Below are 16294 nucleotides of genomic sequence, written 5' to 3' on the forward strand. Positions count from 1 at the left end.
AATATTTACATTTCTATTCTAATTAAATTTATTATATTTTCTGATTTATCCAAGAGTGTTATTATTCACAGAGTTTATTCCTGGTGATTTATTCAAACTCAACAAATGTTTATATTCTAATCTGCCTTATTTACACTACATCATTGAATTATATCAGAGGGGCCTAACTTCAACATTCTGTAGGCGTTTAGTGTATTGAACCTGGAGCGCTATCTTAAACTTAATACACCTAGGTGGCGCTACATAAAAGAGGGGCTCGTCCGGGATCTTCCTCTGATACATCAATGATAAGTTCCTAAAGAAGGAAGAGACAAGTTAAATTATCTGAATCCAAGCACCTTCTGTCTTCTATTCAAAAGTGCATAAACTGTTGCTATGGCTTTGAGAAAGGACCCCAGTCTTCAAGCAGAGTTAACAAAATGGTGTGAAGCAGCCAGTATTGATGTTACTCATGCTTTAATCCTGTTAAATGTACCTGTTTATACAGAAGTGGCAGAGATTGAAGATGTAATGGAAACTGTGAAAGCTCTGGGAAGGGTTCGAGTGAGAGACACAAGAGAAGGACCCACTGCCCAGTCTATGATGGTATTGTGTGAGTGCCGACAAGCCACTGACTCCACCCGTATTCCCCCTGAAGTGACAAGGGGAGAAAAGAGTGAGCCCTGGTCAGTTATCGTGATCCAACCAAGAGAAAGTGCCTCTAATACAGATGCTGAAGGATTCACTGAAAAGCTGACAAAGTTCCTGATGGAGGAAGGGAAAACTTTTGGTGATGTAAAAGCTTTAATTACACCCCACAGTGCTGGTGATAGTTCTCCTGAATCAATTATACGTGCAATGGGTGAAGTACTGGAAAGGACCGTAAAGCCAACAAGAGATGGAAATGCATACCGACGACTTCGCACATTTTCAGCTATTGTTCCGACCCCAGTTGGAGAGGAAAACATGGATAATTGGATTGATCAAGCAAGGCTCATGATAACTGAGTGTGACTGTACTGAAAAAGAAAAACGATGCAGAATCATGGAAAGCCTTAAAGGACCAGCAATGGAAATAGTGAGAGCTGTTCGTTTCTCAAATCCAGAAGCAGGTGCTTTAGAGTATGTGGAAGCATTAGAGAGTTCCTTTGGATCTTCAGAGTCTGGTGAATATTTGTATTTTAAGTTTCGACTTATGCGTCAAAATGCAGGGGAGGCATTATCAGAGTTTCTGAGGAGGATTGACAAGGCTCTTAAAAAAGTGGTTGAAAGAGACGGCCTGTCTTTCAGAATGGTCGATAAAGTGCGAGTAGAACAACTCATTCGAGGGGCAGTGAATTCTGACCTTATGTTGCTACAGTTGAGGCTTCGAGAACGTACAGTATGCCCACCTTCTTTCCTGAGTCTGCTGAAGGAGATACGTGAGGCAGAAGAGAGTGAAGCATCTCGCCACAGAATGTCAGCTAAAGCCAAATCTATACAGTATTGTGATGAAACCACAAGCACATCTGTCATTCAAGAACTCAAGGGTGAGATTCAAGAGCTGCGTGCACACTTACATGGTGTGATGCACAAAACTGTTTCTACTTCTTCTTTGGTGGTTACACCCAGAGAGAAATCTAACCTGATGGAAAAAACAGAAGATGTAGAAGAGTTAAAGAAACAAGTTCAGTACTTACAACAACAGCTGGCAGTTATGAGTGTCAGTCCTTCTCAGGGCTCACTAGATGTTACAGAACAACGACCGAAACCATCACAGTCCACTTCATCATCATTCAGCCGCAAGTCAGCCAGAACAAAAGATGATTATTTCTGTTACAAATGTGGACAAGATGGTCATATTGCGACAAAATGTCAAGCCCCACAAAATTCAGACCAAGTAATCCAGAAGCTAATTCGTTCTTTGCGTCAAGCTAAGAGTTTGAAGTCCGAGGCTAATGAAAGCAGAAAAACCCAGAACCAAGTTTGTTTCTCCAAAAAGAGTCAGACCGACATATACAAAGCCAGCAGTATCCCACAAGGCCTAGTTGGACCAGCATCAACAGTAGAAGTGACAATTAATGGACATTTATGTCAAGCACTGTTAGACAGTGGCTCGCAGGTGACAATTGTGTTTGAGAGTTGGTACTCTAAGAATTTAGATTATGTACCGATTCACCCCTTGACTGGATTATCCATATGGGGCCTCAGTTCATCCAGTTACCCTTATAAAGGATACATAGTAGTGGATGTCACTTTCCCTTTTTCAGTCAGTGGAGTGAAGGAGCCGCTGTCCATCCTGGCTCTCGTATGTCCTGAACCTCAAGGGCCATCCCAGTTGCCAGTCATAATTGGAACAAACGCCAGTTTCTTCCAGCGCCTTGCTACTCTCCGTCATGACGTAAAAGCTTCCAGCACTGCACAAGCTTTGAGAATTCATACTAACCTCCCTGAAATCCATCTGAATCAGCAGACATGTAACAATACTTTAATCGACCAGCCTGAGGGGAAAGTACGGTGGATGGGACCCGGGAAGTGTGTAGTTCCATCTAGAGGAGAAGTATTGGCCATCTGTAAAATGGAGACTGAGAAACCCTTGAGAAAAGAAATCTTTGTGGTAGACTCACCTGAAGAGGATAATCTTCCGGCTGGTACATTCATAACTCCCTTTGTGCTTCCCTCTTCCACCGTTCAAGATAACAGTATACAAGTGTTAGTCCATAATGAGACCTCAAAGGACATATCAATTCCATCGGGTACAGTAATGGCCAATGTGTACCTTACTGACACACTTACTGTTGGTTCTGGGGAAAAGAGCTCTCAAGTAATTGATCCAAGCCTGTTTAAATTTGAAGAGTCATCCATCCCTGAGTTATGGGAAATGCGACTCCGTCAGAAGTTGGCAGTCAGAAGTGATGTCTTTTCTACCAATGAGTGGGATGTGGGGTTAGCCAAAGGAGTTGAACATAACATTAGACTAACAGACACCAAACCTTTCAGAGAGCGCTCCAGACGCATTGCTCCTGCAGACATCGAGGATGTGCGACGCCATATCAAAGAACTTTTAGAGGCTGGAATAATTACAGAATCAAGAAGCCAGTATGCATCGCCTATTGTAATTGCACGGAAAAAGAGTGGAGCAGTTAGGATGTGCATTGACTACAGGACTCTAAATGCTCGCACCCTCCCTGATCAGTACACTACTCCCAGGATCGATGATGCTCTGGACTGTTTGGCTGGCAGTAAGTGGTTTTCTGTGCTGGATCTTCGCAGTGGATATTATCAAATAGCCATGGCTGAGGAGGACAAAGAGAAGACAGCATTTATCTGTCCTTTAGGATTTTTCCAGTTTGAACGGATGCCTCAAGGGATTACTGGAGCTCCAGCCACATTTCAACGGCTAATGGAAAAAGCTGTTGGTGACATGCATCTTCTTCAAGTAATAGTCTACCTGGATGACATCATTGTGTTTGGGCGAACTCTTGAAGAACATGAAGAGAGACTATTAAAAGTTTTAGATCGGCTCAGAGAGTGTGGCCTCAAAGTTTCAATTGACAAATGCCAGTTTTGTCAGTCCCAAGTACGTTATGTGGGGCACATTGTGTCAGCTGCTGGAGTATCACCTGACCCAGCCAAAGTTGAGGCGGTAACCCGTTGGAAAATGCCCACTGATCTGAAGTCACTGAGATCCTTTCTCGGTTTCTGTGGATTTTACCGACGATTCATAAAAGACTACTCAGCCATTGTAAGGCCATTAACAGAGCTCACTAAAGGGTACCCACCAACATCTGGCCAAATCCGAAAGACCGCAGATGGCAGGAAATATTACAAAACGACTGAGCCCTTTGGAGAGCGTTGGGATGACAACTGTACAGCAGCATTTCGTAAGATCATTTATTGTCTCACACATGCCCCAGTACTTGCTTTTGCCGATCCGAACAAATCCTATGTTCTTCATGTGGATGCTAGCCTTAATGGTCTGGGAGCTGTTTTGAATCAGGAGCATCCTGGTGGACTTAGGCCAGTAGCCTACGCAAGCAGAAAGCTTAGTGCATCTGAGTAGCGTTACCCCATTCATCAGCTGGAGTTCTTAGCACTTAAATGGGCAGTTGTGGACAAGTTCCATGATTATCTTTATGGTGCTCAGTTTGTGGTGAAAACAGACAACAATCCACTTACCTATGTGCTGTCCAGTGCCAAGTTGAGTGCGACAGGACACTGATGGTTAGCTGCTTTAGCCACATACAACTTTAGCTTACAATACAAGCCTGGGAGTCACAACACAGATGCTGATGTATTGTCACGCTACCCCTTTGAATCAGCTATCTCAACAGAATGGAAAGAAATTCCAAAGTCAGGAGTAAAAGCTATTTGCCAGCTGGCAAGAATTAATGAAAGTGATGAGTCATCCTCCAGGTTGGTGGATCATCTATGTGTCTCTCCTCACAGTATCCCAGAAGCATTTGCTTGTCCCACTTCATTGAGTTTCAGTCCTATGGAACAGCTGACCAATGAGGAGTTAAGTAAGGCTCAAGACGAAGATCCTGTAATTGGTATAGTGAAGCGAGAATTGGAGTCTGGAAAAATACTTACTGATGCTAGGAGTTCAGATGATTCAATTGCTCTGTTGCGACGGCAGGGACCCAAGTTGAAAATTGAGAATAAACTTCTGTACAGGGTCACCAACAGTTCCTGCAGAAAGGAAAACATACAGCTTGTCTTACCCTCAAGGTATTGGTCTCGTGTACTGTGCTCCTTGCATGATGACTCTGGTCATTTGGGGGTAGAGAGAACAACTGAACTACTGAGAGATCGATTCTATTGGCCCCGAATGTCTAGCTATGTGGAGCAGTATGTTAAGAATTGTGGGCGATGTGTAACGAGAAAAACATTACCTGAGAAGGCTGCCCCACTGAACCACCTAACCAGCAATGGACCATTTGACTTAGTGTGTATTGACTTCTTATCTATTGAGCCTGACTCCAGAGGTCTCAGCAATGTTCTGGTTGTAACCGACCACTTCACTCGCTACGCGCAAGCATTTGTAACCAAAGATCAGAAAGCGCTAACTGTGGCCAAGATACTGTGCGACAAATTTTTTGTTCACTATGGCTTACCCACCCGTATCCACTCAGATCAGGGAAGAGACTTTGAGAGTGGTCTCATAAAAGAAATGCTTAGCATGCTTGGTATACGAAAATCTAGAACGTCACCCTATCATCCACAAGGAGACCCTCAGCCAGAAAGATTCAACTGAACACTGCTGTCCATGCTCGGTACTCTGAATCCGATAGAGAAACACAGATGGAGTCAGCACATCAACCGATTAGTACACGCTTACAACTGTACTAAGAATGATGCAACTGGATATTCCCCGTACTATCTTCTATTCGGAAGAGAGGCTCGTCTGCCAGTGGATGTGTGTTTTGGAACTTCACCTGATGGAAAAGGAGCTGGTAGCCATCGACAATATGTGGAAAGAATGAAGTCAGAATTACAACAAGCATATCAGTTGGCAACTGAAACTGCACAGAAAAGTCAGCAGAGAAACAAACGATTGTATGACAAGCACATAAAACACCAGACACTGGCTGTAGGAGATCGTGTGCTGACAAGAAATCTGGGTTTGATAGGAAAGAACAAACTTGGTGACAAGTGGAATTCTGTTCCTTACCTGATAGTTGAAAAGTTGAAGAACTTACCTGTATATCGCTTAAAACCTGAATCTGGAATGGGAAGTGTGAGGACTCTTCAAAGAGACCATCTCTTACCTGTTGGGGATGATGTGAGATTGACCGATTCAGGACAATTCCAAAATACAGCTGCTCCAACAGAGATCAGGACAGAATCTGTGGGGAGAAAATATGGAAGAGGATTAAAGGAAATAAATCAGAACATGACAGGAAGTGGATTGAGAAATGACTCGGACAGTGAAGAGGATGACTTGTGGTATTACTACCCGGATAGGTTCGAGGAAACTCAAAAGTATGTAACACAGGAGGAATCTTCAGTGGATGAGAGAGCAGTTTACCATCAGGATGAATTGGATAGACCCGCTACAGAGACGGATGACACATCATTCACTGACCAGGGCCACGAAGCAGTATTGGAGCAGACTCCTGAGGAACTTGAAGATCTTGCTCTAGAAGGGGGAGATCCTGGAACAGCCAATACTACTAGAGAGGTAGTAGAGCCTGTTCATGTGCGACCTAAGAGAAGCACAAGACCTATAGACAGATTGAGCTATGATTGTCTGGGGAGACCCACTAACAAGTCTTTAACTTTAGTTCACAGAGGAATGGTTGTAAAAGTACAAGGTGGGGACAGTTCACCAAAGTTTTGTAATACAGTGTGGTGCCACCCTATGGCACAGTGTACTCATTGTGTTCAAGTAAGCAATTGTGCTGAGCCTGACATCACTATTAAAGTTTAATGAGGTAATCTCATGAGGGCATGAGATGTTTAGAAGGGGGAGCATGTAACCCAGTAGAATGAAGTTCTACACGTTTTAAGTTTTGAAATAATCTTAAGGTTATTTATTTATTTATTTATTATCTATCTATCTATTTATTTATTCATATTAGTTCTAGAACAGATCTAAATCTAAATGCGTTTTGCATTCATGTGTGAATATATATCTCCTAATGTTGATGTGTAATGATATCTGCGTTCGTCTTTGAGAGCATGATCAGATAGCAAGTTTGATCAACCTTCACTGAAATACAAGGGGTTAACAAGTTTGTTAGGTGTTCCTTGATTGGTTTATATGTGTCTAGTCCCGCCCTCCGGTTTGGAATGTGAAATGTGATTGGTTGTTGAGGGGAGAGGGATTTGACAGCCGGCAGATTTGGAAACAGAGAGAGACGCGCTGCGGGCTGGAATGATTGAGAAACATACACGGAGAGTAAAAATACACGACATTGTAAAGTAGATCGCGTGTGAATAACACAGTTCTAATTACTTTGAGTTTGTTTTGTGTTTGATTTGAGTTCGCTGTGTGTTTTTATCAGATAAGTTACCAGTGTCAGTTATTAGTCAGTTCAGAGCGAGTAGGCATTTTTTAAATGCCTTTAGCGTTAACTGACAGTACCGCGGATTTAAACAAAAATCCGATGGGAGACAGTTAAACGGAAATTGAGGAGAGAAGAAAAAAAAGACGGCCAGCTTAGGATTGGACGGTGCAGAAAGAGTCTTGGAGGACCAGATAGCACCACAAATAGCCGGGATATTTGGTAGTGCCTCTGACTACAGGGAGTAGCATTTTGTCAGCTGACAGTTAAAAGTGAAAGCTAGGATTTAATAGTGACCTGCTGCAGGAGTTTCGCCGATCAATCGCTGCTCATTAGATCGCTGTCCACGAGTGTTGTCATCTGGAGTGTTGTCATCTTGACTGCTGTCAACTGGATCGCTGTCATCTGGATCTGAGGTATTTTGTTTAATTTTATTTGTGCTCAGGAGAGTGAAGAGGCCATTTTCATTTTCGCGGCCACAACGTACACAAGCAACGATACAGGCCTGCAACGGGGTGGGGTTTGAATGTGTGTGTGTGTGTGTGTGGGCCCACTGAGTTTTCATTTGTTGATGTTTATGCAGTGAGCATAATATACTCCTGCCTGTTTCTACAATACAGTTTTAAACTGTGAATAGTTTATATAGGTGTACTTCTATGTGTAATTGAGTGACACAATTGTAGGTACTTTCAAAAAGATACCTATTCTGTCACCCTTTAGTCACTTGTTGATTTCTCACTTTAATTGGTCGAGTGTGTAAAGGTGGTATTTTTCTATATTTGTTTAATTATTATTCTTCATCGTAAATTGCATGTGTTGACTTATATTTGTGTCATTTTACATTCTTTCGGCTGTGCATAAATTCTATATTTTGTATTTTGTTTTACACCCGGGTTCTTTTACCAATATTTACATTTCTATTCTAATTAAATTTATTATATTTTCTGATTTATCCAAGAGTGTTCTTATTCACAGAGTTTATTCCTGGTGATTTATTCAAACTCAACAAATGTTTATATTCTAATCTGCCTTATTTACACTACATCATTGAATTATATCAGAGGGGCCTAACTTCAACATTCTGTAGGCGTTTAGTGTATTGAACCTGGAGCGCTATCTTAAACTTAATACACCTAGGTGGCGCTACATATATTTCTGGAGATAGTGAATTATTTAGCCAGAAATACGTATGGCTGTATTTTGTCTTTAAAATGAATGCTACGGGGTGGTATGACACCGCTCCTTTTCACACTAACAGCTGACAGCTTACCTACGTATGGATGGCTTTCCTGCTTAAAAGCGCACACAATGGCGTTGGGCCTTGCGTACACAGTGGTGAATTTGTGAAAACAAAAACTGCAAAAAAACGTAGCTCCCAGGATATATTTGGCACTCTCCAGCAATGCATACAGGGGTCACCATAGAAATTACAGTGACTTACTGTAAAAATGCTTTTAAAAATATGTGTATTATAAACAGTTGAAGTGAAAATTATTAGCCCCCCTGTTTATTCATTCATTTTCTTTTCAGCTTAGTCCCTTTATTAATCTGGGGTCGCCACAGTGGAATGAACCGCCAACTCATCCAGCATATATTTTACACAGCGGATGCCCTTCCAGCTGCAACCCATCACTGGCAAACCCGCACGAACATAAGGAGAACATGCAAACTCCACACTGAAATGCCAACTGACCCAGCCGAGGCTAGAACCAGCCATATTTAAAAAAGAAAAATAAAGTCAAAGGGAGGCTAATAATTCTGGCTTCAGCTGTACTGTGAAGTTTGGTTCATCCTCAGAACACAGCTGAAGATATTTGTAATGAAATCAGAAACTTTTCTGTCTGTCCATTGACAGCGTACACACAAAAAACAAAGCCCCGAAAAGAGTTATTGAACTGCAATTTATATAGATACAAAAACATATCCATCACCTCATTAAAGTTACATGGCCAGTGACGTCTTTCCTACCTTACTGGGCTTCAAAACCTCTCATATTTCTTGCCAAATGTCTTTTGTGTTCCAAATATGAAGGAGAGTTTTAATAGTGAGAATTGACAACAGACCGACAGACAGACAGACAGACAGACAGACAGACAGACAGACAGACAGACAGACAGACAGACAGACAGACAGACAGATAGATAGATAGATAGATAGATAGATAGATAGATAGATAGATAGATAGATAGATAGATAGATAGATAGATAGATAGATAGATAGATAGACATGTCTGTCAGTATCTCCTTAGGCAAATATTTAAATAGCAGGGATTAGGAGGTCAAAGAGCAAAGTAACAAAAATCCATAGGATTAAGACTGCTGACAAATCTTAAGAATCCAGATCTGAATCTTAAGGATTCAGTTCCATATACAGATCTTAGAAATACATCGACTTAAGCTTATTTGAAGTACATCGACTTATTTGAAAATGGGTCATCAAATCATATTAAATAGCAGTTTGCAGATGCATGGAGAGAAAGCTAATTGAAGTTGGCCTGACATCGGCCAAAGCAAGAGTTTAATTTTAGGATCAAAACATTCTGAACAAAGCTGGCACATCGAATATAGATAAACATCAAATATGGATAAACCCAACATTTGGTTAGTTGTTTCAATTAATTTAAATGACACTTTTTAACCCATTCATTCGTAAATTTTCTTTTTTGGCTTGGTCCCTTTATTAATCTGGGGTCGCCACAGCGGAATGGACCGCCAACTTATCCAGCATATGTTTTACGCAGCAGATGCCCTTCCAGCTGCAACCCATCACTGGGAAACACCCATATACTTTCATTCACACACATACACTACGGCCAATTTAGCTTACCCAATTCACCTGTACTGCATGTCTTTGGACTTGTGGGGTAAACCGGAGCACCCGAAGGAAACCCACGTGAACACAGAGAGAACATGCAAACTCCACACAGAAATGCCAACTGGTCAAGCCGAGGTTCGAACAAAAGACCTTCTTGCTGTGAGGTGAGAGCACTACCCACTGTGCTGCCATTTTTTAACCCAATAATTTAATATTATTATTGAGCATATAGAGAAGAAAGAGGAAAGGCTGTCTCCTACAGGTAGTTTGTCTAGCCCACTCACCTGTGTGAAGAATACTCGGGATTCCACAGTGTTTTCCCAGAAACATGGAATATTTCTAAGAAAGTGTCTGGTGCATATAGAGAAAAAAGTTTGTATCGCCTACAGTTGGTTTTTTTAAGCCTACTAAATTAACTTCAACAACTTTTTAACCCAATATTTGAATCCATATTTGACTCAAGAGTGTTGTTTATCTGCCTCTCAAGTCCTCTGCAGGAACCATTGCAGTTCTTGGTGCCTACAGAGCTGTTTACTCTCTCAGGGCTACAAGAATCTAAAATTTCCTCTGTTTTGTGTGGCTGTGGCTGTGGAGCGCCTTCAGTTTTCCCGTGCCGCCTGCCACCCACCAAGACCACAGATGTAAGCGATACAGGCCACACATGCTATGAATCCTTTTAGTGGATGCTTGATTATAGCGTTCAGCAGCTTTTCTTTTTTTTTTTTTCAATTAACCATTTGTTTGAAGACTAAGAAAGGTTCTGATCCTTTCTATCTCAAATAGACTCCTGTGCTCTTCTTTAAACTAATTGGAGGGCATATTGGTGTAAAATAAGCATAACCAACATTTTAAACCAGCTGATTTTAAACCAGCTTCACATAACAGTGGCATGGATGTATATGTTTTTTTGGTGATGGCAATTGATGTGTGAAATGGCCATCCGAATTATTAGATATTATTAGATTGACTAATTATAAGATATTCCGTAAAAAATCTCACAACATGTGTGCTTGATCTGCTTTTGAACGCATGGTGGCTTTGAATGTCAATAATGATTATTTCAGATCCTTTTGTAATATTATAATGTAGAAATCTGATATATGGCGATATATTCAATTTAGACATATGCTGGATTTCAATAGTTTAATATATTGTGATAATGAACATGCGCAAACACACACACGCACACACACACACACACAAACACACACATATATACATATACATACATATATATTTACACATATATCCATATTACCGTTGAGGTCAGAATTATTAGCCCCCCTGAATTATTAGCCCCCCTGTTTATTTCTTTTCCCAATTTCTGTTTAACGGAGAGAAGATTTTTTTCAACACATTTCAAACATAATTGTTTTAATAAATTATCTCTAATAACTAATTTATTTTATCTTTGCTATGATGACAGTAAATATATAATAATAATAATAATAATAATAATATATCAAAAAACATATAGCTTAAAGGGGCTAATAATTTTTACCTTAAAATGGGTTTCAATAAATTAAAAACTGCTTCTTCTCTAGCCGAAATAAACTTTCTCCAGAAGAAAAAATATAATCAGACATATTATGTCGTGGACACTTAAAATACAGTGAATAGTTATTTTTAATTTAAACTTTCAGAGTGCTTTGTAAGAATATTCACATCATCACAGCATCAAACAGGTAGAGACTTAATTGGTTAACTAAATAGTTTAAACATGAAGATTTTAACATGCTAATCTGGCCTACTACATGCAGTAAAATTCATTTCAAAATTATGTTAATATTTATATGACTATTGTACATTAACTCTGTGTAATAAGGCTCCAATAGTTAACACTGGCTAATTTAACTAAACTTACAATGAAAACTACAAAAGCATTTATCAATTTTAGGCGATGTTAATTTCTTAGTTAACACCTAATAATATCAAAATATTAAAATTATAGTCACATTCTGATTAGAAGTTATAATCATTTTGTTAAACGATAATCTTTCATAATCTTTTTGAAATTTAATTTGTTTGAAACAAACTAAGTATTTATTGTTGTCACCTGTTAAAGAAATCTTTTTGTAGCTTAGGTCGGTATCGTGATAATACCATATATGCTGATAAAAACATTATTCACATAGATTAATCACAACAAGAAAATCTGATAATATCATAAGCCTAATGCAAATTCTATATATATATATTTCATGTAAAATACACTCACCGGCCACTTTATTAGGTACACCTCACTAGTACCGGGTTGGACCCCCTTTTGCCTTCAGAACTGCCTTAATCCTTTGTGGCATAGATTCATCAAGGTAATGAAAATATTTCTCAGAGATTTTGGTCCATATTGACATGATAGCATTGCGCAGTTACAGCAGATTTGCCAGCTGGACATCCATGAGACGAATCTCCCGTTCCACCACATCCCGAAGGTGCTCTATCGGATTGAGTTCTGGTTATTGCGGAGGCCATTTGAGTACAGTGAACTCCTTGTCAAGTTCAAGAAACTAGTCTGAGATGATTTGTGCTTTATGACATGATGTTATCCTGCCGGAAGTAGCCACCTGAAGATGGGTACACTGTGGTCATAAAGGGATGGACATGGTCAGCAACAATATTCAGGTAGGCTGTGGCGCTGACACGATACTCATTTGGTACTAATGGGCCCAAAGTGAGCTGTAGGAATGGGTTTTAAACCACAGCGGTTCGAACTGTAGTTCTGCCGAATGACTAAAAAGTTATCAGTATTGATGGTAAAAAACTGTACATTCTAATTAAACCATTCTTCTGCAATCTTTTGCCAAAAACGGAAATAAGGGCAGTATTAATACCTAAAAATGTGGGAGAGCTTTGATATTATGTTATTGTATTGTATTGCAATATGGAGCATTTAAGTGTTGATGTTAAATCAAAAGAAATTTACAAATACTTGGAAATGAAATAATTTAATGACAATAATTCTCTATGGTTACAACAGAATTAAGTACAAATAACTGTATAAAATGTTAAAATATGAAATGATAAAAACATATGATATAAATTGTACCCAGCTTAATTTAAAATAAAGTTACCAGAGGTAGAAGGAGAGACATGGGGGAGGGAGAGATAGACAAAGAGAGCATGCCCAGAAGTTAGCCTGATTGCAGTAGAATCAGAGAAGAGAACTCTAAAGGAGGAGAGGAGCAGAGCAGGAAAAAGCAGAGACAGAAAAGAGAGGCCAGGAAAAGACAGGCCAGGAAAAGAGGCAGAGCAGCGTTTTACCACCTATTTTGTATCTTTCTTGACCATGTGACTAAAGCCCAAATGCTAAAACATTCAAACTGACCAATCAACATGTGACCACATCGTAAAACCCCCAAAGTCCACATACCAGGTCCTTACCTTATCAGTATTTGCCTTTGGAGTCAGTATGGACCTTCTTGAGTCAAAAAGACATGTTTTGTTATATAAACAAATGCATATGATAATTTAACCTCTTACAGTGCCAAGAAAATATCCCCCACACCATTACACCACCACCAGCTGCCTGAACCATTGATACAAGGCAGGATAGATCCATGCTGTCATGTTGTTAATGCAAATTCTGACCCTACCATCCTACTAACGCAGCCAAAATGGAGACTCCAACAGATCAGGCAACATTTTTCCAATCTATTGTCCAATTTTGGTGAGCCTGTGTGATATATAGCTTCAGTTTCCTCTTCTTAGCTGACAGGAGTGGCACCCGTTGTGGTCTTCTGCTGCTGTAGCCTATCCGCCTCAAGGTTGGACATGTTGTGTGTTCAGAGATGCTCTTCTGCATAATAAATGGTTATTTGAGTTACTGTTGCCTTTCTATCCACTCAACCCAGTCTGGCCATTCTCCTCTGACTCTTCTCTGACATCAACAATCATTTAAACCCACAGAACTGCCACTCACAGATATTTTCTCTTTTTCAGACCATTCTCTGTAAACCCTAGAGATGGTTGAGCGTGATAAACCCAGTAGATCAGCAGTTTCTGAAATACTCAGACCAGCCCGTCTGGCAACAACAACCATGCCACATTCAAAGTCACTTAAATCACCTTTCTTCCCCAGTCTGATGCTCAGTTTGAACTGCAGCAGATCGTCTTGACCATGTCTACATGCCTAAATGCATTTAGTTGCTGCCATGTGATTGGCTGATTAGAAATTTGCGTTACAAGCAGTTGGACAGGTGTACTTAATGAAGTGGCCGATGTGTGTATATGTCAAATTTGCATTTAAAAAATTGACAATAAGCCCAAAAATTACATATATTTTTAACCAATGAAATAACAAATACGTACACTTTGATTTTATTCAAATAGCTAGAATATGGTATTTGTTCATATATGGCCATATATTAGAATACGTATGGGAAAAACTAATTACAAACTTAATCTACAGCATAAAACAAAACATGCTAATGATGTATGACCTTGTGTGTGATTTCAACTGATTTCAGATCCTTTGCTTTAAGTCTGATGGCGACTAAAGGCTGTGCGCTCCCGTCTTTAGTGGTCATCCGCAAATGAGCTTTGAAGTTACTTGCAAATTGCATTTGTGTTATATCCTGAGTGTCAAGTCTGTGACATGTGGGAAAAAAATATAATAGCAAACAATTCTGGGTTAAAAAATGCTGGTTTATTTCAGCCCAAGGTGGGGATACACTGTGGACAAAACAAACAGCAGGACTAATTTTCTAATTAAATTTGTAGGCCAAAGTAAACCCAATTTTTGAGTTTGCCCACTTTTCCCCAATTTTAGATTAAAATGGCCCAGCATTTCTAATAGTGTACCTTTTAAAATCTTTCTTTCAAATGGGCCCTTTGAAGTGGGCAGCTTTGAACAATTAGTTTTGGAACAATTTTTTGTTTCTTCTTGAAACCACAAGATTTATGTCATTTGGACCACAACAAGAGTGAAATATTGTCTGATTGCTCAATGCTGTGCTCGTATCGTTCTGTGGCTCTAAAGCTTTCCGTGTACTCTGTGTGTTATAAAACCACTGATCCCTACTGAAGATATGAGCTTCAACAGAATTATCAATTCAATACTTGACAAAGTCAAGGAGTCAAGTACTTGTGAATTCCAAATGAATAAGAATAATTGAAGGTCAAATGCCTTTTATTTTGTCTCTGTTTTATAATATAGTTTTTATGTCCTGTTATATTTACATTAAATAATTATTTCAAGAATAAATCTTATAGTTTTATCCAATAGGTGCTCAGAGGGTGGATTGGAAGTTTTAAATTTCAATGATTTAATTAATTAACTCGTTCAGAATTAACTGGTTACAAAGATGTCTCTGTATAAATCAGTTTGGTACTATACTCACAGTGCTATATTTGATCAATTTCGTGGCTCAGACTTTCTTTTCAAATGTAATTTCATCCCTTCGAAATTGCCAATTTCCCTCTCTAACTTTCACAAACAAGTTTTACTTGCTTGGAAATTGTGTTACATTTTTTCCCCACACAAAGATATTATTTTAAATAATTCTAATGTTTTAATTCATGGGAAATCTATTTTTATTGATAGGTGGTTTGAAAGAGAAATTGTTTTTGTTTTGCACTTATTTAAAAATTATGGCAATATTTTGTAATATGAAGAATTTATGACATTGTATAATTTTCCTTTGCCCGCCAAATCATTCAATTGTGTTATAAAGAGTTTGTCACCAAATTATGTGCATTTATTTAAAACATTTCTTTACTTTAATGAGAGGAAAAAAATTATGCCTAAACTTTTTTGGAGTGTCTTTTTTTGATAAAAAAAATGTGACTACAGATTCTGTATGTCAGACATTATTCTTACATTATTACATTATTCTGAATCAACCTCCCCTAGATGTACATTTTTCTGGACCATTTTTTGCTGACTGTATTCAATGGAAGAGAGCATGGTTATTACCTGAAAAGTTCATCATATCCAACAAAACAAGAAAGAAACAGTTTGCATAATATCATACAAATTCTCAAATTGCTAATTATTTTGATATACAGTTGAAGTCAGAATTATTATCCCCCCTGAATTATTAGGCCCTCTGTTTATTTTTTCTCCAAATTCTGTGTAACGAAGAGAAGATTTTTTTGCAAAACATTTCTAAACATAATAGTTTTAATAACTCATTTCTAATAACTGATTTATTTTATCTTTGCCATGATGACAGTAAATGATATTTTACTAGGTATTTTTCAAGACACTTCTATACAGCTTAAAGTGACATTTAAAGGCTTAACTAGGTTAATTAGATTAACTAGGTAGGTTAGGGTAATTAGGCAAGTTATTGTATAATGATGGTTTGTTCTGTAGACAGTCAAAAAAATTTGCTTTAAGGGGCTAATAATTCTGATTAAAATGGTTCATAAAAATGTTTAAACTGCTTTTATTCTAGTCGAAATAAAACACATAAGACTTTCTTATAAAAAATATTTTCAGACATACTGTGAAAATTTCCTTGCTCTGTTAAACATAATTTGGGAAATATTTAAAAAAAGAAAAAAAATTC

At 38.7% G+C, this 16294-nt stretch overlaps 1 protein-coding gene across 1 annotated transcript; it reads left to right on the forward strand.

The window, feature by feature from the left end:
• Window positions 1-510: 510 nt before the first annotated feature.
• On the forward strand, window positions 511-4020 carry LOC130247957 (uncharacterized). Its single transcript, XM_056481474.1, has one exon. The coding sequence runs from the start codon at window positions 511-513 to the stop codon at window positions 4018-4020; it is 3510 nt and encodes a 1169-aa protein (XP_056337449.1).
• The last annotated feature ends 12274 nt before the right edge of the window (window positions 4021-16294 follow it).

This window comes from Danio aesculapii, chromosome 20 (genome assembly GCF_903798145.1).
Source record: "Danio aesculapii chromosome 20, fDanAes4.1, whole genome shotgun sequence".
NCBI lineage: Eukaryota > Metazoa > Chordata > Actinopteri > Cypriniformes > Danionidae > Danio > Danio aesculapii.

What these genes read in the sequence shown, in the direction of transcription:
- LOC130247957 (XM_056481474.1), top strand. Translation starts at nt 511, where the DNA reads ATGGAAACTGTGAAAGCTCTGGGAAGGGTTCGAGTGAGAGACACAAGA.